This window comes from Rissa tridactyla, chromosome 3, assembly GCF_028500815.1.
Source record: "Rissa tridactyla isolate bRisTri1 chromosome 3, bRisTri1.patW.cur.20221130, whole genome shotgun sequence".
In the NCBI taxonomy this organism is placed as follows: domain Eukaryota; kingdom Metazoa; phylum Chordata; class Aves; order Charadriiformes; family Laridae; genus Rissa; species Rissa tridactyla.
In genome coordinates this window covers 51,452,095-51,480,021 of record NC_071468.1, presented here as the reverse complement: position 1 = coordinate 51,480,021, position 27,927 = coordinate 51,452,095, and the positions used below count along the sequence as shown (strand labels likewise).

The 27,927-nt window shown below is 37.7% G+C and overlaps 1 protein-coding gene across 13 annotated transcripts in view; it reads left to right on the top strand.

The window, feature by feature from the left end:
• The window catches only part of QKI (QKI, KH domain containing RNA binding), a 163,296-nt gene that overhangs the window by 76,323 nt on the left and 59,046 nt on the right, over positions 1–27,927 (top strand). For 7 of the 13 annotated variants that reach the window (XR_008465211.1, XR_008465213.1, XR_008465212.1 and 4 more), the window contains exon 4: positions 14,826–14,876. The exons of 5 other annotated variants lie outside the window; for them this stretch is intronic. Coding sequence is in view for 5 of the 8 variants with exons in the window: in XM_054193916.1 (XP_054049891.1) it covers positions 14,826–14,876 (51 nt within the window). In the remaining 3 variants the exon portion in view is untranslated. The remainder of the gene's footprint in view (positions 1–14,825; positions 14,877–27,927) is intronic. One more of the 13 variants, XM_054193915.1, reaches the window with a different exon arrangement.

The following is a 27,927-nucleotide window of genomic DNA, read 5'->3' as shown; positions in this document are numbered from 1 at the left end:
GAGAACCTTGTCCTCTAACCATAATGGCCTGAAATGAAAAAAAAAAAAAAAAAAAAAAAAAATTAGGCTGGTTTTTGGTGTTGAAAGTCAAATCTGCAAAACAGTGACTTCATTCAAGGCAATAGCTCTCATGTGCCTGACAGAATGGAATAACTGGCAGCTGAAGTAACAGGAAGACTTTGGCTGTAAGAAAACAATGAGAATATCAAATTCTTGGTTGGTTTCATTAGAAGATGTTACAGAATTATGTAGAAAACTTGAAGAGAATGGGTGGAGACAGTCCAGGAAGGAGGTGTCTAGTTGGTACAAAAATGTCATGAATTTGCCACAGAGTTACTGGGAAGCACCAGGATATTTTCATGTGTGACAAACTAATATTTCTGGGGAATGAACATATCCATGGTAGTGTAGAGAACAATTTAAAATAATTTACGGAGCAGTTATATTTTCATAGCAAGAGCTATGGGAGATTTTTTTCTTCTTGAGTCTTTGTAGGATCATGAATCTCTCTCTTAATGTTTCTATTCCTTTTGTTTTGAACTAGGGGAACTTTTTTTCTTTTTGGTCCTCTTTCACAAACTTCTCCCTTGTTTCATAAGTTATATTAATTTTCCTTGCTTTGACGTGGTTCCTCTAAGTTCTCTAGGGAGATCTTCTCTGGCTGTCTTTTTCTATCTTCATCCTTGCTGACCTCCTTCTGAATGGTCATGTCGTTTATAAATCATTATAATAAATGGAGGATTAATGTCCATGGTGCTTCATTTATCCCCTGAAAATATGATAAGATGCCATGAAAGTGCACTAAACTTGTTTTGGTTTCTAGCAACACTTTATATATATATATATGTATATATATATTTTTTTATATATATTTTTTTATATATATATATCGCATGAAGGTAGCGCATAGTAACTGGAGTTAAAATAGTGAGGGAATTGAGTAATTCAAGCAAGGAAGATAAGGCATAAGAAAATCAATGAGAGACTTCTCATGCTACTAGCTAATTAACAGCCAAAATCATTTTGCATGCAGAAGACTATCTGAAAGGCAAGAAAAAATCCAACAGCAAAAATATCATAAAAGTATTTCCTAAGAGTCAGGGTGACTGGTGAATTTGCACTTGACTTGAAGTTACTGGAATGTGAACTCTGAACGTAGTAGCTTGTGAAGAGAAGTGGAGAGTGTGAAGTGATGCAGAGTGTAGATACTGATGTTGCCCTCAGACTTGGCTAGAGGTTTCTGTAGGTGATTTGTAGATGTGACATGAGGAATGAGTAAAAGTTAGAGGTTAAGATTAATTGGTATCTCAACTGCAATACTTGAAATCCCTTTTGATTCCTGAGAGAAGTAAAACAGGCAATGCAATTATGAACCAAAATGTCCTGGCTTTTATGCATCATTTTGCAAGTGTACTGGTGGTGTTTTTCTGTGCACAAGTGGAAGGAATTTTTTTTCTTAAGCAAAGAACAGCCTGTTAAATTGAATGCCTTGGTCTGACATGTGGCCAGTGAGTGCAATATAACCTAAATGTTTGATATAATACATATTATGTAAACTATGATAATAATTTTTTCTGTGGTTAGTAAGTCTTGTTCAGGTGTTACTTTATTTCCAATCATTCTCTACTGTTCTGACCATGTGTCATGGCACGAGGTTGGTGTGACTGCTTCCAGCGAGGGTAACATTCCATGGAGGCAAAAAGGAATTGGATGTTCTGGTGTGGGGTTGTTTAATTATTTGGAGGGGTTTTTTTAAATTACTTTCTTTGAGTGTAGTTGGTATTGTGGTGGTTTTCTTTGGAATTTTTTTTTTCTTTTAGCACTGTTGATAGCAATTTATCTTAAGAAAACTTCTTCCAGCTCAATAGCCATCAAAATCAGACACCAGTGTTATGAATAAAAAGCTGAAAACTGGTCTTTCTGTTCTCCTCTCCTCTCTTGATATAGTATGAGTGTTGTACGTGTGTCATCTCTGCAGTCTGGAACTATGGGAGCTGTTCCCAAAATCATGTCCAAAGCATGGACATGGTCTCCTATTTTTCAGTATTTTTTCTCCTCCAGCTCCCATGTTTCTACATATCAAAGTGCCGGTTCCTTTTCTATGAATAGGATCTTTAAATTCTGGATGACAAATACTGACATTTGGGCCTAGATAAACTTTTTTATTCTTTTTTTTTCTTAATAAATGTGATTATGTACCTTAATTTATTGGTCCTTAGAGTTTCTGCCGTGGTGGTACTTGAAAGTGTAAGGAAAGAAGTGCTGACAGCACCTCGTCCATTCTGTGTTCACTTCAGCAATTGCGTGTTTGTTTTGAATAAGGAAGGAGCATTTTTTTGAAAGATTGGACCCCCTAGCACATTAATACAAACTCTGTCACTACTTGTATACAGTTTGGAGTATCTTTATAAGTGGTTATCTAGATGTTTAGTCCTGCAGCCATATAGAAACGATTAATGCTTCCCTGGCAATCAGATGTTGCCGAATGGAATGACAAACCACATTTAGCCAACTGTCTGAATCCACCTGGAGTACCTGACTGATTTAAATGATCCACTTGATAGAATTATTTGGGAGCCACTTGAGATACAGTACTATTGATTTCAAATGCCCCAGATATTTACAACCGTAGGTATTCAAGGGAATTTAATTTTTAGGTTGCTGGGGATCTTGGGGTGTATTTTGTTTTAAATAGCTTGCTGAACTGACAAAACATACTGTAATATATAATTTGCAGAACTAAAAGCTAGTAGTTGACAAAGAAATGTAAGATTCTGAATGAATTTTTATGGAGAAAACTATAGGTTGTTTTGTGTTGATAATATCATGTTGTATTCACTCTCCATCTAGTGAGTTAGTGAGCTTCAAATGACCAAAGCAGTCTTTGAGGTGGCTTTGAAACAATCATTTATGTTTCAAGTTGATAACACTGCAATTGAATGTTCACTTAAAATTTTGCCTGACAAAAAGACCCAGACTGCAAATCTGTTAACTCATGCTGACTCATAACAGAATTAATCAGAAAAGGTCTCAAGAAAAGCTGTGTTAGAAGCCAAAATAAGTGATAAATTTTATAGGTATTAATGCAGTTTAAAATACTGAAACTCATCCGAAAATTAGTCAATATTTGGTGAGGAGACAAGGGTATTGCAAATGCCAAAATTGTTTTTTGCAGCCTGAATAGTGGAATTTTTCACTATCTAGCCTTTTAAATGAAAAGTTCAATCTGGCTCGAAATACACCTTTTTGGGATAGTTAATTTGGTAGTAAAATTAACCTTCCCTTAAAAAAAAAAAAACCAAACCCAAAAAAACCAAACAACCAAAACAAAACACTTTGCCATTTCTAAGAAAAATTTGATACTTTGAATTTGCCATATCTTCTATATAAACCTGAAGAAACAAATGTTTTGAAGAGAAGAACATACTTCTTATTGATTATGTGTTTCAGTTCTCTTAAGGAGGTCTGATTTTACTTGGTTACTGCAGGCTTCAGGCCTATTATTTGCGGTCTAATTGAATACATGTTTCCTGACTTATAGTAGAAGAATCTACCAGGTAGAATAAACTGTAATGGTTTAAAATTAATCATATTTGGCCTATTACTTGTGTTCCTCTTAAAACCCCTTTCAATTGGCTGGTTTTGCAAGTTGGAGTACGACATATAGTAAATTTGACTAAATGTTGTACCAGCAATCTTGCCACATAAAGAAACTGCCAAGAACCTGGCATTTTGAGTATGCTTTTTGGATCCTGGTCTTTCACAGTAGTAGATACAGGATTTTTCCAGTGTCTTCCTTGGGAGAAGCACATAATAGATGGGGGAGTTTTTGCAGGGGAGGAAATATTTGGGTTCCCCTGTCAGCAGTATCAGTCTTTACGTCAGGCTGTAGTGGGTAGGAGTTCAAATACGCAGGTTCCGTTTGCTGCTCAAACGGTTGTTTATAGTGACCCTTAGGGAAGAAGCAACACAAGGGATATAAACATTGCATGGACAGCAACAGCAAGCCGACAGGCAATGAGTCTTGCCTTACTGGCTGGTTAAATAAGGCTCCCTTATTGCAAGAGGAGGGAAAGATAAAATCAAGTTGAACATTTCGCAGGAAAAAAATGAAGCAAATTTGAAGACCCTCAGAATGTCAAATAATTTGTCACGCGCATTCATCTGTTAGCTCATAAATGTCAGTTCTTGTAAAAAAGCCTTTCCAGCTTTTCTTTGGATCTGAGTTTCCAGAACATTTCAGGCCCTACACCTGGGCTTCAGAGTTAAACTGGTTTTTTTTCAGGTTTTTAAGCAGACCTCTGAATCAGGCATCTGTTGTAATTTTTGCTGCTCTCCTGACCTTGAAAAAGGATCCGTGCTCCTGCGAGAGACATCTTGAAGGGTGATTGGCAATCATGGAATCAACTAGGAAAGCATTTTATTTACTTCAGTTACTTGGCTTGAAAGCTAAGCCTTAGGAAAGAACTGTTTCAGCTTCCTTTGTTAGTGTGCATTTCCTCACGGCTGAGTCACTGAAAACACAGGCTTGCTTTTAGGGATCTCTTTTCCCCTCCCATTTGCTTGGAGGAGAATTTTGTGATCATTTAGAGAAACGACCGACCAGCCCCTGCCCCAATCCCATTTTATTCCTGCTTCTTTAGAGTTCTGCAAGAACAAGCTGGTAGATCATAGTTGTGGGTAACTATTTTATAGACGTATCCATCTAATATTGCAGTAGTTCTGCTTTTCCAGGCTCTTCAGAGCTGCTGCCAAACATCCTTTCCCATCATTTTAACCTGTGATCAGTGGATCTCTGAAACTGTGGGTGCTTCTAGAGGCCCTGTGAAATGTGTCACAAAGAACCGAGCTCATATATGTGATCCATTTACATGAAATTGTAACTCTGCACTTCTAATAGAACATGTCTGTGGGCCTTCAAAAAAGGGGTGTTCAAAATAGCTATTCTTGCCAAAATTATACTGACCGCGTGGTTTCATAGTTACTTTCTTTACATGAACATATTTTCAATAGACAATGTCAAAATTATTGATACTCAGTAATTAGCAACTTTAGCTGTGAAATTTATTACCAATACAGTATCATTAAACATATGAACTAATGAATTTTTGTTAATTTGAAGATGTCGTGAGCTTAGATATTGATAATAACAGTAGTGGGAAAAGTGCCCAAAGAATATGATACTTAGTTACAACTTAGTTAACTCCTATCATGTATATTAAATTAATTGTAAGATCGTTTTCATTCCCTGATGAGCCATGTTCTGGGTAATGTGCACTCCCCTATTTGCTTCTAAAACCCTGATAAATGCAATCTGTTGGAATGTTTTTAAGACAATAGCTATTTAATGAATAGCTTGTGTGTACAGGAGAAAAGAATAAGCTTGATTGCTTACAATCTGACATTTGGAAAAGCATTTTTTTAGATCTCCTGTATTTGCATATCTAATTGCTATGTAATCAAAACTAAGTGAACTGTAGCTACTTGAAACCAAAAAATGAAAGGCAATCATCTTTACAGGGGGAAATATCCCACTCATATGCAAGCCTGTCTGAATATTAGAATTATATTCTTCTTGTGTTTAATTATAGGTGTCTGACTGAGCACTGAATTTATGCCTGTGTATTAAAGGAGTGAATGTGACCCTGAAACATCAGCTTTCCTTTGTTGAAGCAAAGCATTGGCATTGAGAGAACTTAACAGTGTTGTGTATTTTGGTGATAAGGGATTGTGCCAGAATAGCTGTTAATTACCTGCTTTGTTTGATATGGAAAGTCGTGGTTCCGCACTTTTCTTCCCACCAGTGACAGTACTCAATTAAAACTTGTATTAAACAGTGATAATGCCCTCGTTTATCTGGTGTGGAAGACGTGAGGTGAAGAAAATTAACAGGATTTTTTCAGCTGTTTGGAGGCAGCTTTGGTTTTTTTCCATGAACCTAGTGACAGTAAAGAAAAACGAATTTTGTCATTTTTCTGTGTGGTGGGTTTTGGTGTTTTGGTTGTTTTGTGTTGCATCTTTTTTTTTTATTTTTTTATGACTCTCAAATCTTGCACTTTACTAACAGTGTCTACAGTAGAACTTAAAAAAAATCCTTAACTGTAATGTGGAAGTTAAAAATTCAGAAGATGCTTGCCCTATCCTGTTCCGTGTCATTCCTTTGTGTGAAGCATCTGTTGTCATGGGTCCTTATTTCACCGGTTTTTGAAATTTTATTGTATTCCTTACATGTCAGAAAAAGAGGCGTTTTTAAAATTAAATCTGTTGTCTGAGCTTTTCTTTTACAAATATTTGAAGCATGTTTTTTTTCTAAAATTCTGTTAATACTTGTTATTTTATAAAGAAATGTCCTCAGATCTAGTTTTGCAAAATTTTGTTATCAGCTTAATATTTTCCCCTTAGATTTCTTAAGTATGGGACAAAACTGAATACAGTATTTTGGGTGGGAGCCCTTCAGTCTCAGATAGGATTCTCTAAGTAGCAGCTCTTTTTTGCATATCGAAACAGAAATAACAAGGGGGGAGTAAGGCAAGGAAGCTAAGGTAGAAGAAAGACTTGGTAATCTGTATGGATCTTTGTCTCCTTCAGGTAGCAATGCTAAAGACTATTCTAAAATTGAAAATGTACAAAATACATTAGTAGACAATATGAAAGGGTATAGAATGATTCCAGTAGCACTTAAATGCATTTTATTTCATTCATCCAAAGAAATTAAGGCTTGGTTGCTTTACTTATGAAGTATGGAAGGTCTGTGTTCAACAAGCTTGAACAGCTTTATTCTGGAGTGAAAGCTGAATGTGTGATGCTGGACTAATTTTGCCAAAAATGCGAAACAGTAAGTGAAAAGGAGTAATTACTGTAACAGCTTTAAAGCATGCACATGAAATTCTTTTGAAGATCTCAGTGGATATGGCAATGCATGGTAATTCAACTAGAACTTCGGAGCTTCAGCTGTTGGGTGAAGAGAGGTCACATGTAGAAAGTAAGTTTGGTTGCCTGCAATAATTAGGCACAATTAATAAAGTTTGTTCATAAGGTATATTGCACATACTGACTAGTTAACAGTAATGCCTAGTCTTAGATATAACCTTAGAATTAAAAAACAAAACAAAACATCGCAGATAAAACACTACCTTAAATGGCTTTGTAAGTTGTGGAAAACTTGAAAGATTTTCTTGTTTTGTTGAAAACCTAAATAGAGTGTCACTGTTAAAGAGCAGAAATGTAGCTTTTATGTGGTAGTGGAACTTTGTAATTTCACAGGATGCAAGCAAACTGCAGTGAAAAGTCAGTTTAAAAAAAAAAGTTTTAATTGCGTGAATCTGTCATGGTTTACAGAAAGAAAATTGTAGAAAGCCTTGCTTAGATGAGATCTCATAAATGGCATGTCTTAGAAATAGTCTGCTTTTATTTTGAAGTAAATGGGGTTTGGGGCCTATTAAGTAATAAATTTAATGAAATTATTTAATTGCATATAATTAGCAATAAATTTTCACATAACTATTGATTAAATTTTCTTTAGATAATTCATAAAGTCAATAAATGTAAACTTGTTCCTACTCAGCACAATGTTACCCTTTCATACAAAGTAAACAGTGATAATCATTAAATAAAAATTTGATAAGGTGTTTTATGATCTGGCATTTTGAAGTGGAATGATCTCTGTCTCTTTCTTTAACTGTTTTCCAGTTTTCTTTCTTCTGCACTGTAAAAAAAAAACCAATGTGGACTGTGAATTTGGGATGCATTTTAGATTAGTAGAATTATTTAATGGCGTAGAAGTGCTGCAATACAGTGTTAGTGTGACTTTGTTAGGTCATCCATGTAGGGTTAGGTTCTGCAGTGATTAGATAGCTTCCTATGATCAGACATGCCCATTGAATAGTCATTTCACTTTATAGGTGAGTTTTGCAACTTACACTGTCCAGTCACAGATAGTTTTTCTAATATCAAAGCTATTTGGTTGAGACTTCCTTAAACATTCACGTATTTAGTATAAAATCCCAACTTCAGATAAAGTTGAGGACTGTGTTCTTTCAGAACAAAGTCTTAAATGGACATATTGTATGTTTTGTTCTCTGTAAAGCAAAGATAATGAGCCTATCAGATTTTTCTGTTTAAATTAAATTGTTCTGATTATACTTCATTGACTTCGCTCACTTGAAAATAATTTACTAACATTTTTTTGAGCATTTAATTTAGATTTTTGAGGAACTATTTCATGTGTTTTCTTTTTAGAGAAATTGCCTATTTCCATATACAGAATTTAAAGATAATTTTGTGATATTCAGTTTTGAATAGGTATTATTCTGTTGTGTAGTCACATAATCTCTATACGCAGATCTTTTTGCAGAGAGGAAAACTTCTGTTTTGAAATTATTTGTAGTGTTAAAATGTGGAAAAGTAAAGGAGCATTTTTCTCCTTTAGCAATTGCCTTTCCTAAACCCTTTTTGTATGAGCAGGTTTTCCCTTTCTTTACTGTTCTTCTAGGACTTGCAGTCACTTTTGGGGGGAATTTCAGTCTATCTGATTGTGCCCTAGAGTGAGGTTCCTCAGTCTAAGACTGAATGGAAATTCTCTTTTCCTGTCTAACTTTTTTTTTTTCCTTTTGAAAAATGCCAGCTGGAATGAACAAATCAGGTAATTCTCTGCACTCATCCCATCAACAGTTCTTCCTAAACTTCATTTTTAAGCTGTACAAAAATGTTGTGTTAAGTCATATACTTGATCAAATAGTAAAAGCTCACTATCTCGATAACCTTTGGAAAAAACAAAATAACAACAAACCCCTCAAATTTATTCTACCAAGAAGCTTTAGGACATGAAAAATCTAGAAGCTGAGAGTTGACTTCCAGGTCTCCAAATAGTCCTCCAGAAGAATCCTGTTTGTTAAGCATCCTGGTGACAGGGTTTATGTATCACGTGAGGAAAATTCAGACCCTTATCTCCCTCCCACCATAATCTGAGTTGATGGTACTTGTCATTTGAAATATATATACACATGCTAAACATGCCTTTTTTTCTCTGATGAAAACAGTACTACTGAAAGCATGTCATAAAACTTGTTTTTATTGCAGAGGTACACAATGAATCATAATTTCCAGCAGGCTGAGATCCTGCCAATGTAGGATCAGCAACTAAAACACTGAAAATGTGAACAATATTTTATTTATGGTTGGGACCTATAGAGCATGTCTCACATTTGTGCTTCTGCCTTTTAGCTGCATAACAATGTACTTGCGTGCATCTGGTATTTTAAGTACACTTTCTACTAAGGTCGTTCTGAGCAGAGCTACACTAGATTTTTAAGTAGCAAGTTGTGATACTGATGTTCTTTATCCCCCCTCTCCCTTTTCTTGCCCATTTGGACAGCTGAGAGGAGAATGTGATTCTCTAAGGAGTAAAAATTCAAAACTTACTGTGAAAGAAAGTAAGGAAAAATTACCAGATAGCCCTTGGAATGTCTGTGCCTCAAAGCTAAGAATATTTTTTCTAAATCAAATTTTGAGTGATACAGAATTCTCTTCAAGAAAGTGTGAAGAATCCATCTAGAAACAAACTTTAATTCCATGTATTAGCAGAGTCAAGTTACAATGACCTTGGATATGCTCTAAACTAATCTGTAATGATTACTGTCAGAGCAGTTCTTTTTCTGTTGAAAAGTAATGGCCTATGATATATTGGAGGCCAGATTAGATCATCCTGACTATTCCTTCTGGTCAAAGTCTCTGAAATTGGAAAAAAATTACTTGGAGTTAAGCTTAGGTATAAAAAGAGGGATAACAGTAAGATGTTCTGAATAAAATTTCAATATAATGTACTGGAACATTTAATTTATCAAAGGTTTATATAAATCACAAAAACGTTAATTCTCCCTATATATATACATTGTGTGTGTATACTACTGAGGTATGTAACAATTCTACAATCGGGTTGAATTTAAGGGTTTTTTTCCCCCATATCTGGCTCTGTGCATCATGGACTTAATACATATATTCCTATATGTTAAAGTGAAAATAGTTTATTGGTGAGGGTCAAGCTAAAATTTTCAGGCTCTAGTATGGTTTGGCTGCATGTAATCTCAGAGAACTCAGATTTTAATTGTGTAGGGTTTTTTTGCATATAAAGTTCTATTGCCTTGGTCATACTGAGAATAGGGCGCTATATTAGTCAATAGCTCATCCTGAATTCGAAGAGGATTCAGGAGCAAGTTTTAATGATTAGAGCACTGGGCATTTGTTGTGTGTCTTGTTAGTGGCCTTAATTTAGCTTAGAAAAACTTCTTAGTTCAAACGGGCTTAGCAGATTTTTTTTGAGATGTGTTTGTTTGTTTTAAGAAAAGAAGTAAGGTGTATTCACTTGTGTGATAAATTCAAGACTGTCCTCAAGGATTTTTAAAGAGAGAAAAGGAAGTGAGGCATGATTGCACTAAGAGGCAACAGGATGTGAAATTCTGCAGCAAGTTTGAGATGAACAAGATCAAGCCTGAGAGATCAGGAGGTCATGTTGTTAAGTCACCACAAAATAATGACAACAGAGCAGAAAGCAGTTTTTTTCCCTAAACTTATAAATGCTGATTTATGTGTGATTTTTACAAATACATTTTCAATGATGATAAACGGTTTCTTGCTTTCTGCAACTGAGAATAGTAATTTTCATATGTATCAAACTAGATATTTTAGCACTTCTTTGAATCCCAGTCTGTCTTCATCCCAGCAGTTACAGTGGTTATGGTGGTAAGAGCTACGTAATTACTTGGAGGTGGGGATGAACATTAGGACATACAGAACTTGCAGGATGCATGGATTTCAGTATCCTGGGGTGACTTAGCTAACAGGACTGTGTATAGTTGTCCACGTACCACCCAAAAAAGATGCTGATCCCCTTACAGAAGGGAAACATTTGAAATAACAAACAAAAAGCTCAGTGTGGAGCTGTGTACTAGTTATTTCTGTGCCTGGAGTTTCAGATCTTATGTACTTATTCCGAGTTGAAATCAGCTGCTCTTCGGACTCTTGGTGAATATATACAGTGCAAACTTTATTTCTTAGTCTAATTCTTTATTTTTTTTAGTGCCTCTACTTATGGATGTATACTGGAAAAAAACTGTTGGCATGCCTGTGTTTTTGAATCTTTGTGTGTGGCACTTTTATGTGCTATTTGATTATCAGATTTAAGAGTTTATTCATTGGTATCTTCAGAGTAAAGAACTGGAATAACACCTCCTGCCTAAAATGGGGCAGTGTTTTAAAACTCCAATAAGTAAGTTATCGTGCATGTTGTATTATGTTAGAGAAAGCTATTAAAACAGTTTGTGTATATTTAAGTGCCCAAATAAAAGCATTTCACATCTCACTTTGGGACACTTCATATCTCAAAGATGACAGCTTTTTTTTTTTTTCAGTGCTTTGTTCATACATTGATTTGTCTGCATATTTTATCCTGTTGATCTGTTTTAACTTCTTCATAGAAGACAAGCTGTGCCTACTTTTTACTTTGCATACACTGCAACTGCAATGTATCCCTTTCTTGCGTTGTGGTGCTTGAGTGATGGTGTGTTGTGTAGTTGTATGTTGGTCTACTAAGTCAGCTTAGTCACTAAAATTTTATTGCAGTTCGTTTCAGACGTTATTTATTCCCATTATGAGAATGTGACGTTCTACTTACAAAAGTGGGATACATCTTATTTAACCCTACCTGCAGGCTAAGGGTTACGGGTGAAACAGGGAGGTTATGGAGGTTATACTGTATATGCCCGGCTGAGCATGACTTGCACTGAAAACTTGGGGTTTTTACTCTTTTTTTTTTTTTTTTTTTTTTTTACTCTTGTTGAGTGTAACTGTAGTTTGTTAAATATTTAAAATATGCTTACTAACAGGGGGAAAAAATCATATCAGCAACTTTTTCTGATAATTTTTTCCGAGCACTTTTTAGTGAAGGTGTCTTTCTCTTGAGACCGTTGGTTTTACAGCAAGAACTCTGAGTGTATGGTCTAGGCATTGTTTGTAAATTACAGCAGAAGATAATGTCCTTTAGATTACTGTATGTTACTGTGGAGAATAGCATTGAAACTAGTAGTTGGGATATTTTGATGTAATTCTCAGTTCTTTTCAAACGTCTTGTAGTCACTTCTGTTCCATAACATTTTAATGGGATTTTAATGTGTTGTATTAAATAGTTGCATAGGTAGGAGGTGTATCAAGATAAATAGTTGCATGGGTAGGTTATGTTGCATGGTAAAAGGGGTATTAAAAACATTAGTAAAAAAAAGTAAGCTATTTTTGTGTCCTTGGTATGTTTAGTAGTCTTAAAGTGAATTTGACACATTATAAATACACTCTTCTTTAAGTGGGTGGTGTAATGGGTATTGAAATAACCACAGATGTCCTTAAATCAGAATTTAATTCAAACGGTCTTTACTTACATTTTTGTCAAATTATGCGGGATTGAAGAGGCTCGCACACTCTTAAGCAGAGTAATGCCTGAGCTCTGTAAGTTAATCATATTAGTAGTCCTCAAAGGACAAAATCTTCTTGCTGTCACAAATCGTTGAAGATTTTCTGAGTGGTATGACACTGCATTTGGATTGATGTAATGGTCGGTTCCCCTTAAAAGCCTTAGGACATCTGTTCCCACTACTTCATGTGCATCCTCAGGAGTCAGTTGAGTTTGTGAGTTTCTTAAATTGACCCCTGTACAATTGTCTAAGCAGCAGGGGCAGCTCAGCAGAAGTAGCAGCCAGGACCACTGTTTTCGGTGGTAGATAGTTGTTAAATAAATTTAACTTGCAGAGTTAAACTTCACCTTCACATTCCATGATATGAGATACGTGAGTGTCTGCACGAAAATGTTTTTGCTTTAACTCCTAGTTTGCTATTTTACCATTAATTTCACCCAATAAAGTAAGAAGTTTTTGATGAAAAGGATTCTTGTTCAACAGAAAGGAGAAAACACTGTAATGTTGTGAATTTTTTCTTTATAGCTTTGTAACAATCTCGTGTATGATCTTGGAATCTTATGCCTTATAGACCTCTAAGTTACTCTTTTGAACAAAACTTGATTTTCTTAGTTTTGACTTATTTTCTAATACTTAATTTTCAATATTTTAAAGAAAGATATTTTTTTTTTAAATTCTATTCTCTGCTTATAGTCATCTGTAGAAGGAAAAGAAAACAACCACCAAACACCCTCCCCTGCCCCCAACCAACCCCAAAGCCCTCCCAAAAACCCAAAGCAACAAAAAACAACCCACCTTTGAATTACACTGCTGGCGAATTTCATTCAGTGTTAGTACTGTTTGAATCGGTGCCTGCTGCTTGTTGCAACTGGAGAAGTAACATCACAGTTGTTGGTAATACACAGAGAGCTAAGCTGGGGAATAGCCCTAGAGTAAAGCAGCCCAGGTCTCTGGCCTACTCTTGTGCAGAATTCACATTATCAGAATAAGTTGCTTAACCCAGTCCTGTCCCTGAAAGAAATACTTATTAAATTGTGCCTTGTGTCACCAGGCGTTCCTTTCTGAGTGTATCTACTCTTTTTGTCAGAGAAGGGTGCTGGTGCTGTCTAATGCTTATTTAGCATTTCAGCAAGATCCCATTCCATGTATGTAATGATGGGGAGCTTCAGCCAGTTCACTGATTAGACATAACTTAAAATGTTGGCTACAACCCTGTACTGGTTGAGCATAGTTTATCTGTAATATATCATTTTAAGACAACATGACTTCTCATAATAGTGTTTTAAGTATGTAATTTAACGTGCTTTGGATATATTTTTCTTATTTCTAGGCATCCTGCTTTTGGGTTTTTTGGTGATCGCATGTTTTTCATAAGCAACATTTTTAACTTCCCTGTTTACAAAAAAAAATTGGACTTCATCTTTCATATATAGTAATTACATAGTTGAAGTGTGAGTGGAAGGAATATAGAAGGGGCTTTAAACCATTTTTTGAATGGATTACGTGGTACCACCCCATCTTACTTAAAATTAATGAGCTATTATGTTTGCCCCAACAGTAATGCGTATTAGTTAAAATAAGCTACCCCCTTTGCTCATTTGCATCTGGTATGAATGTGACTTTTCATTTTTAATTTTTTTTTAATTAGCGTCATGCTATCAGATGAGATGTTTTAGAAAAAACATTGCAGCGGCTTTTACGTTCTGATAACTGCCTCACTACAGCATGCATTCAGACAATTTACAGGCATGTCAGTAGTGGAAAAGAAAGTCATGTTTGTCTCCCATTTATAGCTAGCCAGCTCATGTTTTTTCACTCTTTCCCATTTGCAAAGAACTTCTAAAAACTGTTTTACTACTTAATTTGCTATTTTGAGGCCCTGAAAAGGATTTGAGCTTTTTTCCGATCGCTTTTTATCTTAAAATTTTGAAATATAACCTCAATCAAATTTCTAACTGATGTTTTATCTCTTTTTTTTTTTAAATTATGTATAGTGTTAATTTTTAAAACTGTGTGCAAATCACCAGTAGTGATAGTGCAGAAATACTTAACCCTGGAAAGGGATTTTCTGTTATTCATTATTCAAATGCAGGAGAACTTGAAGGAGGTGGGGGTAAGGGGAAGAAAACTGAATTTTTTTTCTTTCTTCTGTGACTTAGCTTCTGTTGATTTTTGCATTGTTTTCCCTTAACTAGGTTGTCTTATATTATGGCTTCTTGGGATTTCAATCTCAAGTGTAAACAAGAAGGAATAAATTGTGTCCATCACAGGATAAAATAAAAACCCTAATTCCAACTCTTCATGCCTCTCTTAAACATCTTAAAGAAGCAAAATAGGGCACAAGCCCAATTTTTTTTTGCTTTTCAGGTCTCCTTTAAGAGCAGAGACAACCATGATCCAGCAGTTTTGGAGGTAGAGGCAAGTAAATGTTTTACTTCTTGTAAACATTCCAATAAGTTTTTGCAAATCACCTATAATTTGAGGAGACCCTCGTTGAAAAAGAATCTCGCCCCACCCCACCCCCTTCCCTAAATGGTGAATCTGCTTTGTGTGCTTGATGTGAAGAAAAATATAGTTAAGCTTTTATTGATTATTGACAGGCTTCACTCAGTTACACGCTGTTGCAATACCCAATTGGTGTAAAATACAGAAGTTTAATATTAGTAAGGTTTTTGTGGGAATAGTTGTTGAAGTTTTTTTCTTTTGAACCGATCTTCAAAATGTAAATTGTGTTGTGTGGTTCATCATAGTGATTTTTTTTTTTTTTTAAAAAAAAAAAAAAGGCTAATATTTGCTCCCTCCAGCTGGTGGTTTTCATATCAGCTCTTCAGCATTCTCACTAAGGGCAATTCAACAACGTTTTATGTACTGGGTCTAAACCTGTAATTATTTCTATGCTGGGGACATTTCTGAGAGCTCATGTTGAGTTTCTCCTGAAGGTATCACTTATGTTCTTAAATTAGTATTTTTGCTCTTTTTCTGAAGAGTGTATTGGAAGTACAGGAAGGAACTATGCATCTGTTTTGCGGAAGTTTTAAAAATCAGTCAGCCTCTGAGTGCTATTGCTCATGAGAAAACGTGGCACCTTCTGATATCTGAAGTTCCAGGGCTGCTCTTAGGACAATTTAAGTCAACACTTGTTGTTCAGTACCAGTTGCACAGCCATGGCTAGGTATACTTTCTCCCTTCCTTGTGACAGTTACTGATGATCTAAATGACTATGATGACCTGCTTCAGTGCTGAGCCAGCTGAAAACTAAAGCTGGAAACGTCCTATTGCTTTTGAGAATCATGAACTGGATCACAAGCACTTCAGGTGGGACTTGCAGCACCAACTTAGAATAGCTTAAACTGTTGTGGGACTACAGGCTTTGGGCAAAGTGCAGTAATTGTTCTTGAATTAGTTGAACTGGATGACCGTGTCTTCTTGGTATGCTGTGGAGATGATGCTTTTTACATCTTCGGATGATAAATACCCGGTACCCAACAAGTTCGGAGCATACAGGCTTGCAATAGCTGTTCTCTCTACCATTAATGGACTTTTTGCTATGTTTAATTTTCTTATTTAAGTATGCAGATGTTTGAAACAGACTAGCATTTTTGACTGTGATTGATATTAGATGGGTGTTAACTGAGAACTGGGAAGCAAAGTTATGAAACTGTACACTTGGGTTTTAATTCTTTGAAATATCAGAGCTGGTTTTTGAGAAGGGCTGGAATTTTTCAGTGTTTTTGGTGTCCTTTTCGTGTTTTAAGTAGTGAAGTTCACTTGTGACGTATCTGGATGAATTCTTAAATCGTAATACAGTGCAAAGATTTAACATGTAATAGCAAATACTACAATTGTAACATGGAGAATATTAATGACAAGTAGCGTGCTGACACTGTTAATTCTTCCCATGTTTCTTTGAATGCTTTGTAAAGAACCTTCAAACCACTTCAGTTAGGAAAATAGTGTTTTGGGGTTTTTTGGACCTCCCTTTTCCTTACCATCAATAAATAGAGACAGTTTTCATCGTTTCATAACAATACAGGATTAATGTATTTGAGAAAGTTTTGTTCAACTTCTCTTTAGGGAATTGGGGGGGAAAAGTGCCGTTCCGTGATAGAGGATTACGATGGGGACAGGAAAGAAGCTAGTTTTTGGTGAGCTAATGTGACAGTATAGTTCAGTGGGATAAAACATTTTGCTAGTTAATAAGACGTATTGACTCAAATTAATACCTGTGACAGTTTATGAAGGGACACTGCATTGATAAAGCAGAACTTGAAATTTTGCATAATCAAATAAGTCTTAATTTTTCACATTACAGTGACTTGTGATGGAGCTGTGATAATTTGGTTAATTGTAGTTTTTATTCAGTTCGTGCACTCTTACTCAAAATCTTGCAAATGAAAATGCCAGCAGATTCAGTATTTGATGAGATGACAAGATATTTTTTAAAATTACATTCCTTTGGTGAATGTCTTTGTACATTTTACCAAAAATTGTGGGATTCAAAAAGTTCATGTGAAACCAGATGTCTTTTTGGAAGGATGATGTTTTCTCCTAAACAGCAGTTGTAGGACTGCTAATTGACTGGGATCTTCAAAGATGCATATCTAGACATTCTCTCCTAAGACCAGTATACATGTATGCAATGTAAATATTGTGATATTTGACTTTGAATTAAAATTATTAATAACTTTCTTTTGTGTTTATGTAATCAGCAAGGGGTTTATGACACTTTATTTTACACTGGCTTACTGATGTTTTGGGTTTTTTAGTCACTGAATTGATGTCACCTGAGAGGTAAGGGGGGGAGGGGGAATACTGATCCTGAAGATCTATCATCTCTGTACTGTAGGAAAGACTTCCCTAATATATTAGCAGTGGTTTTCTTAAGAGCTATTTAATATTGCCAAGCTGGTGCTTGGCTATACGGTCTTTAGCTGGCTTGCCTATTACTACGTTTTAATCTAGCCTTGAGAACACATGCCACAGGCTGGATACCCCTCATTCTGCAGTCGTTATAATCAATAGAGTTGTTGCATGAAATTGGTCATAGAAAGTTTTGGAACAGTGGTCACACTTTGAATTATCTAGGTGGTAACTTGTGTGTGTCAAATCCCGTATAATTGTAGCAAGGATTTGAGGCAACTGCTGCAATGAAACAACGTAATTACAGACTGTGTGCAAGGTTTCAGTCATAAATACGTGGAAAGTTTGTGTGCTGAGATCATTTGAGGCAGTAGTTCTGAATTCTTTCAAGGACTCAACTTTAGTTCATTAGCTAATATTTATTGTCAGTTCTGTACTCAGTAACAAATTTGGGGACTTTTCTGTATTCCTCATAATAAAATTTTGTTTTATTTTTAAAGTAGAAGTTAGTTTTATTTAATTTGCGCTAGTATCTTGCCTGTTACTCTCTGTTTGTTTTGAACTGTTGTCTGGGTTATTTGTTTACAAATAAATTTGTTTTGTAATTGTTGCAACTGAGTAAATATGGGAAGAATGGAACTATTTCAGGAGGAGGGAGTAAAATGATTAAAACCCAAAGATTAAATAAGTATATCCTTGTGTAATCACCATAAGACTAAATTATTGTAGTTTTAGAGTACACTTGTTAATAGCTTAGCGAAAAAATAAGAGAATGGAGATAAAATATAAGGCTAGACTGTTGTTATTAAATATGTTAAAATCTGTCTTAGCAGTAATGCTATACAAAATGCTGTAGAAATGCTACATTGTTTGTTCCACTCAGTACAGTACTACTGGTTGTGGGTCACCGTTGAAGAAAAAGTTGAATAAATCATAGACAATGAACATACTCACTATTATTTATGCCCTGTTTAGGATTACCATAGTACGAATCCAAGGCAGACAACACAAAGTTCACATAGATCATTCCGCAAAACAACAACAAAACAAAACACACGAAAGAAGAAGAAAGGGAAAAGCAAACAAAAAACTCCCTCAGAAAACTTGATGAATGGAGGCTCAACCTGCATAAAAACATTGCAATTAACATGTAAGCTTTCTAGCTATGCAGCAAATCAATTAGTATATGGATTAGAGTGACCCTGAAATCGAGCTTTTCAGTTGTTTCCAACTGGTGGAAAACCTCTTACCCTGTCTGGACAGCACAGTGTATTTGGTGACATGCTGTGAACTTAGGCCAGTTGCAGCATAATGTCTGTTTAACAACAGTATTTGTGGAAAATGAGTTTGTTAACATCTGTCAATGAATTTGACTGTTTATCTTCTCCAAAAGACCCATGAGCTGTGGAGAGGACCAATATTTAGAGCAGAGCAAGCCACCATCTAAGCAGTGGGATAGGAGCCACGGGCAATCATCTGCTTAACAGTACCAGCTCACTAAGATAAAGCCCTTCCGTAATAGAGTTTCAGAAGGCCTGCTGACTGCAGAATTAACTTTGAGCGTCATTTCTGGTCTCATTCCTCTCTAATCCAAAATACAAGGCATCCTTCTAACACTTCTGTAAATCTGAAAATTCCAGAATTTAGAACTGTGGGAGAAATCACTGTGTAAAGAAATGAGAGAGCAAATAACTGAGTGACATATTAATGATATAATTCATCAGTGGAAAGCACTCTAAGTGATAATGTAATAGGGCAGTATTAGTGCTGCTGTACGATGAATAGGGAAACAGGGCCACTGAAACCTAGCTGGTCTGTGAAATTACACATTTTTAAGAGTGTTGAGATTGCAAATTCAAACCAGAAGATGCTAGAATTAAGGTTGCTTGTTACAACCTTTTTGTACAAATGAGCTTTTCCTTGGAGTTAATCACTGTGCTGTGAGTGACTAGGGTTTTTTTCTTTGCCACACTCCCATTTAAATAAATGGGCCATAGTATGTTCGTTTCTCAGGTAAGCAACTGAAATGTTACATTTGAAGTGGAAAATGTTGATTGCTTTGCATGCCTAACGTGACATGAGTGGAAACTGAGTTTTCAGAATACTTAATTTTTAAATGGCAATTTATGTATTACAGTAAAATTACATTTGACATAAGCAGCACTGGTAAGTGCCCAACATGTCTACTGAGTGGCAAGTCAGGCAGGCAGAGCGTGGGGTTCCCGCGTCCTCACCCCCTCTGAGGGTGGTTGGAGCTGCGCAGCCTGCTGAAGGTGTGACTGACAGCTGGCAGCTTCCCACAAAGGGATATGCCTGGGCCCTCCTTTGTGCTCAGTCTGCTACTTGGGGGATGTGTCACTGAGCCAGTTCAGCTTGCTGAACGGGCAAAACCTAATCTGACAGCAGTGGTTTGCTGCTGTGTTAAACTGTCTCTAGAAGGGCCCAGTGAGAGCTGTTGTTGGTGCAATGATGAGGGAAGGACTCTGCAGGCAGCCAAGGGGAAGATAAAGGATTGAAGCCACTTGTTTTGGTGGGAGTGAGCAGTTACCGTTTAGCTCTGTTGTCAAACTGAAGTCTACAGAAGAAACGCTTCTGTACAAGAAAACGCAGAGTAGTTATCACTTGTGGCCAAGCTGGACATTCATAAATCCATGGGCCCTGACGGGATGCACCCGCGAGTGCTGAGAGAGCTGGCAGATGTTATCGCTAGACCGCTCTCCATCGTCTTTGAAAAGTCATGGGGAACAGGAGAGGTGCCTGAGGACTGGAGGAAGGCTAACGTCACTCCAATCTTCAAAAAAGGCAAGAAGGAGGACCCAGGGAACTACAGGCCGGTTAGTCTCACCTCTGTCCCTGGGAAGGTAATGGAGCGACTCATTCTGGATGTCGTCTCCAAACACATAGAGGAACAGGAAGTTATTGGAAGTGGTCAGCATGGATTTACCAAGGGCAAATCATGCCTGACCAATCTGATAGCTTTCTATGATGTTATAACAGGTTGGCTGGATGAGGGGAGAGCGTAGATGTCATCTACCTTGACCTTAGCAAGGCTTTTGACACTGTCTCCCATAACATCCTCATTAGGAAGCTGAGGAAGTATGGGCTAGACGAGGTGACAGTGAGGTGGATCGAGAGCTGGCTGAGTGACAGAACTCAGAGGGTTGTGATCAGCGGCACAGAGTCCAGTTGGAGGCCTGTAACGAGTGGTGTCCCTCAGGGGTCAATACTTGGACCAATTTTGTTCAATATATTCATTAATGACCTAGATGAGGGGACAGAGTGTATCCTCAGCAAGTTTGCTGATGATACCAAGCTGGGAGGGGTGGCCGACACTCCAGAGGGCCGTGCTGCCATCCAGCGTGACCTGGACAAGCTGGAGAGCTGGGCAGAGAAGAACCTAATGAGGTTCAACAAAAGCAAGTGTAGGGTCCTGCACCTGGGAAGGAAGAATGCCAAACACCAGTATAGGTTAGGGGCGGACATGCTGGGAAGCAGCTCGGAGGAGAAGGACCTGGGGGTCCTGGTAGACAGCAAATTATCCATGAGCCAGCAGCGTGCCCTTGTCGCCAAGAAGGCCAGTGGCATCCTGGGCTGCATAGGGAAGACTGTGGCCAGTAGGTCGAGGGAGGTCATTCTCCCCCTCTACTCTGCACTGGTGAGGCCACAACTGGAGTACTGTGTCCAGTTTTGGGTTCCCCAGTTCAAGAGGGACAGGGAACTACTGGAGCGAGTCCAGCGAAGGGCAACCAAGATGATTGTGGGACTGGAGCACCTCCCTTATGAGGAAAGGCTGAAAGAGCTGAGACTCTTTAGCCTGGAGAAGAGAAGGTTGAGGGGGGACCTGATTAATGTTTACAAGTACCTAAAGGGTGGGTTTAAGGAGGACGGAGCCAGGCTCTTTTCAATGGTTCCCAGTGACAGGACAAGGGGCAATGGGCACAAGCTAGAACATAGGAAGTTCCGTTCAAATACACGGAAAAACTTCTTTACAGTGAGGGTGACAGAGCACTGGAACAGGCTGCCCAGGGAGGTTGTGGAGTCCCCTTCTCTGGAGATTTTCAAGACCCGCCTGGATGCCGCCCTGAGGGATGTGCTTTAGGCAATCCTGCTCTAGCAGGGGAGTTGGACTAGATGATCTCTAGAGGTCCCTTCCAACTCTGAAGATTCCGTGATTCCGTGATTTGGGAGAGTTTTTTTCTCTGAGTTGACTATGTAAGATCGGTATTCTAATTATAAGCGCAGACATTGTGTCTAAAGCTGGCAATATTCATTTAAGCAACCACTTATGAAAAAGTTTGCTTTATGTTTAGCACTATGTTTTCCTGTTGGCATAAGAGGTGATTTGAATCTAATTATTCAGGATAGCATTTAGCTGCCTGAGCCCTTGAATCTTCTTGCCATCCCTGCAGACCTACAGGAAGCAGGAGTGATTCAGACACCTGCTCTTCATTATGCATCTTTGAGGAAATCTTCAAGGCAGATTCATCCCGAGGATTGAAATAAGAAAGGGGAAATAAGAAAAATGTTAGGTATAATCATATCAATGCTGATACCCTGTTTTTCATTAGGGTCAGGACTCCACAAAGCTTATGCATGAGATCTGTTGTAACATTGATTATTGCCCCCACTTCTGTTTTTTGCAGTCTGACTGTGCATGGTCTTGTCAAAACTCACAGTTATTGTTAACTTACACATTTATCCAGAACAGAAAGAGCCATTCCCAAGCAGCGTATTCCCGTACAGGCTTTGAGATAAAGCTCTGGTACTGCAACCATGTCAGCCTGGCCTTGGCAGCAAAACCAACTTTGCTCTTCTGTGCATGGCCTCTTTCCTGCATTTTGCTGCATTTTTGTAGTCCAGCGGTAAAGTGCTATTGGCAGTGTGTCACTGGTTAAAGTATCAAAGTTTAGACTTACTCCCCTTCCTCTACCCTTTCTCCTCCCTAACCTGCCCCTGAACCAATCTAAAATCAGATGACACTAAGCTGGGCGGGCGTGTTGATCTGCTTGAGGGTAGGATGGCTCTGCAGAGGGATCTGGATGGGCTGGACCGATGGGCTGAGACCAATGGTATGAGGTTCGACAAGGCCAAGTGCCGGGTCCTGCACTTGGGTCACAACAACCCCATGCAGCGCTACAGGATTGGGGCAGAGTGGCTCGAAAGCAGCCCGGCAGAAAAGGACCTGGGGGTGCTGGTTGACAGCCGGCTGAATATGAGCCAGCAGTGTGCCCAGGTGGCCAAGAAGGCCAACAGCATCCTAGCCTGTATCAGGAACAGTGTGGTGAGCCGGACTAGGGAAGTGATCATCCCCCTGTACTCCACACTGGTGAGGCCCCACCTCGAGTACTGCGTTCAGTTTTGGGCCCCTCACTACAAGAGGGACATTGAGGTGTTGGAGCGTGTCCAGAGAAGGGCTACAAAGCTGGTGAGGGGTCTGGAGGACAAACCTTATGAGGAACGACTGAGGGAGCTGGGCTTGTTTAGCCTGGAGAAGAGGAGGCTGAGGGGAGACCTTATCACCCTCTACAACTACCTGAAAGGAGGTTGTAGAGAGATGGGGGCTGACCTCTTCTCCCTGGTGACAGGTGATAGGACGAGAGGAAACGGGTTCAAGTTATGTCAGGGGAGGTTTAGATTGGATATTAGGAAACATTTTTTCACTGAAAGGGTTATTAAACATTGGAATAGGCTGCCCAGGGAGGTGGTGGATTCACCATCCCTGGAGGTGTTTAAAAAAAGGGTAGATGGGGCACTTAGGGACATGGTTTAGAAGTGGCTTTTGTCAGGGCAGGCTAAAGGTTGGACTCGATGATCTTAAAGGTCCCTTCCAACCTCAGCAATTCTATGATTCTAAAAACCGGAGGTGATGAATGTTTGTTTTCTCTCTTTTAATTTTTTAAACTTCACTGAGCAAAAACCAGTTTCTGTATGGCTTGGGAAGTTATTCGAAGCTTAACTGCTACCTAGGTATGTTTGGTTTGAGTCATGAGGCTCTTATTTTTGTTGCTCTGACAAATAGTAAAAACCTAAAGATCACAGTGTCCTAAAATAAAGCTAACAACACGTTACTGTAAAAAAACAATTTTTTTACAAGTCATCTGGTTTTAAAGAAACAGTAGTAACTGTTTATATTCTTAAACAAAGGTCATTTAACTTTTTTGTACACATGAGGAGAACTATGAACCTGTTCTTCTTTACTTCAGTTGATTTTATGAGGGAGGAGTAGGAAAGAGTTTTCCATTGGATTTTGTTAAATTTAGCTGGTAGTTCTGTGCAGAGTTTTATAACTGTATCTGAAACTCGTCTGTTACATTGCAGGTTAAGAGGTAGTACTTCTCAATTTTCTTGACACACTGAGGTTATGCTAACATGTTCAATCTGAGTTTCTGTTAAAAATGTTCTGCAGTGATATATTCATACACTTTTGTGCAAAGATCTGGAGTGAGTGAAACTTCACTTTTCCTACTAAGTGTTAGGAAGTTTCTGAAAAGATGTTAAGGAGGTTAGTAATCACGCATTATTGTAAATGTTAACAGCATGAGAAAATGGGGAGGAGTAGTTCTGTCTTCTTTTAAAAGCTTACAATTATTTTGTAACTAAAAAAAGTGACGGGTTGGCGTGACTATACTGTCATTTTACAAAGTTGTCTTTACAATATGCTCCCTTAAGACCTTCACCGGGATTTATGCAGAGGAATCCCTGTTGATATATCTTTTATTTTTCACATACATGGCATATGTGTGCCTCATTCTTGAAAATTTAAAAGCAAAATGGTTGTATTTTCAAGCAGAGGCTGAGTCACTGGACTCTGGAAGTGATAGGCAAATTGAGATTAGGAAGGCAGAAGTGTGAATATGTCGGCATTAAAATGCAGGGTGTAAGCAGCTCTATTTATTCTGGTAACTCCAAAAGGTCACTTAGCTGATACATTTTTCCCCTTTGTATTTCTTTTTCCTCCTTTTCTTTAACAGTACTGTAAATTCAGTCTGAAGTTTAAAAAAAAAAAAAAAAAAAATTAAACCCCCAATCATTTATTCCTAATTATATTAAAAAAATTAACAAATTATGTATGAATTAATGTAGCTTTGTCTGTTTCTTAGACTTGTAACATAAATGAGTGAAAACTGCTGGAATTCGTGCTTAGATTAAGTAGGAATAGCATCTGAAGAAAAGTGTGGGTTTATTCTGTTATTTCTTGACCCTCAAATTTTGTTTGACGTAGCTTATATGTGCAGCTGTCATAGAAGAGCCAGAGCACAGGCGTTTGAGGATGAGCTTAACTGAGAAATGGATCAATTTAACAGTGAGCTCAAATTATTGAGGAGAGGAGTGTTCATGCATTGACCAGGTCCGCTATGCAAAGCAGCAATCAAATCTAAGCAAGGCAGAGAGGAAATAAAACATGGATTAAAGAAATAAAAGTGGTTGAAATTGAGTAAGATGCCACAATTATCTGGGGCATTTACAGTTGATGAAAGTTAAATGATAGTACTTCAAAAGAGGAAAGAAAATGTTTCAAAAATTGCAAAATTATACTACCAGCCTAAGAGCTGATCGTGTTCTCTATTGAATACGAAAATATCATTTATGGTTTTTACTTCTACAAGTGCTAGTGACTAATACTACAGTGACTGCAGTGTTCAAAACTCAATATGCTGTAAACAGTAGTCCAAATTGCAGGCAAGAACAGTGTTTGGGGATTGGTGTGGGTTTTTTTGGTTGTTGGCTTTTGGTCGTGGGTTGGTTTTTTTTAATTATTTAAAAAATCTCTAGAGAAATATTCAGGGCTACTATACTGTGTAGACTAGAAGACTGGGAAACCAATGAATGGCCACTTTTATCCCTTTAATACAGCTGAGGAATAGTGGTAGCATTTTTATTTTTAAAAATAGAGTAAGTATTCAGAAATTGAAACCACAGCTCAGGTGTTTCCCGTTAAGTTCACAGATCATTAAATCACAGGCTCGATGATGATCTTTTTTGGTCATCATCGTAAAGTAAAAGTTTCATATGAATGGAAAAAGGAAAAACTAAGGGGCTCACCTTGAAGCTGGAAAAAAAGGTTCTCCTCAAAGTGCTGTTTATATGTTTTAGCCAGTCATTCACAACTGCAAAAAGCCTCCAGTCCTTAGTAATAGTTATAACAGCCTCACTCTTCTGACTAGGTAAAGTCTGACACTTCATGGTAATTTTAATTGCATTCATCTCTAACAAATATATCAAGGTATTGTGTTTATGCTGTGCGCTTCATGTGCTAAATTCTCATTTATTCCCTGAGGGTACTGATGCATACAAAACTTCTTTACTTTCATCCCAAAACAGTGAAAATATGTCTTAGCAGGCTCCTGAGTCTTGATAGCATTTGACAATACAGCCTGTTCCGCAAACCATTGCTCTTATTTTTCACACTGGCACAACTTGAGACAAATACGAAAGAAGAAAACCTTGGAGAGATGCGATCCTGTTGCGCGTTTGAGAGAAACTCAGCCTTTGCGATGCAGTTTCTGCTGGCTCTGCTGTCTGGAGCAGTTGACTGTCCAGCTAGTGAGAGTGCTGGCTTGGGCGGTGGCAGAGCCTTCCTCTTTGATCAGAAGCCCCTGGTTATTGGGCCGTCGTCTTGTGCTGTGAAGCCACAGCTTTAGAAAGATGCAATGTGGTGTTTCCTGCACATAGGAACCATTTTGGCTGCAGGGCAGATCTGAACTTGGGGCAGCGCTTGGTTTGAAGTTTCCTGAGCACAAAGTCTGTGTTGAGGCTCCGAGACAGAGAACAGAATCCTCTGCACGTTTAAACATTAAGGTGGTTTATGCCATCAGATTTTTTCAGAATAGTTCTTAAAAGATCTTTTAGATAATGCCTCATGACAGTGTTTGACAGCTACTGGCTAGTTTAATGTGAGCTGGAAGATACCGCTTCTTAATCCAGAATTGTCTTGAAGGGGGCTTAGTATACAATAATAATGGATAATTAAAGACATACTAAATAATATAAGTTGTCTGAGATTCAAAACGGTAAATAAGTGACTGTTAATTTAAGCAATTGATCTGTTGCTTCTATAGGAGAGAACTTTGATCAGAAATTTTTAAGTGTGAAGTAAGCTATGGTGTTCTCCCTGACCAGGTGCTACCCTTTCAGCATTTCTTTTGTTATTTTTTCACCAGCTTTTTGCTTGTGAACTGCTACCATTAGAAGCTCAGTAGGAGCAAAAGTCTATGTTAATTTGCCTGACTGTAACTGCACAATTAAAGCAGTTTATCAGCAGGGGTTAGGACAATCAGTGTGTTCCGATGCTTCATGTTATAAAATTACTTCTGTTGTTCAAACAGATACTGTAATTAGTGCATCATTTTAAACTGGTTTTCTGCAGGGCTGGCTTCAAGTTTCATCTGATAAAAACCTCTATTTTTGCTTCTTACTTAAGCACTTATTTTGTTTGCAGGCTACTTCTAAACTTTTATTGAAATGTTAATGTCAGGAGTATATCATGTGAATACACTTGAGAATACAATTTGGGGGGGAGGGGTGTTGTTTTTCAGGGTGCTTTTGTTTGTTTTTCACTGGTCAAGACTTAAATTCACTGGCAAAAATGGAAGAGGAAAATGCCATATTTGTATTTACAATTATTACTACATACTAGCATTTAATAGTTCTTACACAGATGAACAAGTAGCTTCATGTCAGATAATAAAGATAACTGTTGTTCTGTCCCTGGCACATACGTAATTAGGTTTCACTTAGGATAGTTTCATGAGATGTGGTGAGTCTTTAAGTGGCAGTTATGTGTTAAAATATGATCCCTCATCTTCTCCCTTTCTCAATTATAGCACTGACCTTGTGTTGACACTCAAAAGCCCCTTATGATCTTATTCAACCCACTTGTCCAGCAGAAAAAGGGGGGTAAGGGGTGTCGTTTTGCTGCATCACCATGTTGCCCTGGCTATGAAAAGCTGGTGTGGTGCTGGGCCCAGTCCCAGTGGAGGAATAAGAACTGACTGGTAATGGGGAGTGAACCTTTGAGGTCGTTAGATTGTTCACAAAAGTATACAGTAAGACAACAGTATGAGATGATTCAAGTGATTTTATTTCGTTAGGGCTAGAGCACTCATGAATATGTATTGGCTGATGTAGAGTTATTTGTATATCTGAGACTTTTAAGTGGTTTATTCCTTGCACAATATGTTACTGAAATCCTCCATCTTCCAAATGTTTGTTTTCAACGATCTCTGCAGTGGAGATGCCAAAAACTTAAAAATAAAATTCTGTAGTGCAGGTTAGCAGAAAGAACAGTTACAAGAACAAAAATTACATTGAGCAGCACAAGATGGACAACTCTTGTGGCCCATGAAAAGTTGTGACTAATGACTTAGAATGCTCTTTTCCCTAAATGTCTTGGGTTCCTCTGGCTTGGTTTTACCAGTTCAACGGTGTTTACAAAAGGTTAAATAAGGTGTAATCTGTATTGAATGGTTGAGTAATGTTTCTCTCAGAGTCATAATTCAGACCTGACATTGTTGCATGGTTGCAAATACATATCAACTCTTATTTAAAAATACTTAATCTAGAGCAAGACTAGAATTTGCTTACAATGACCTTTCTAATTTATCACTTC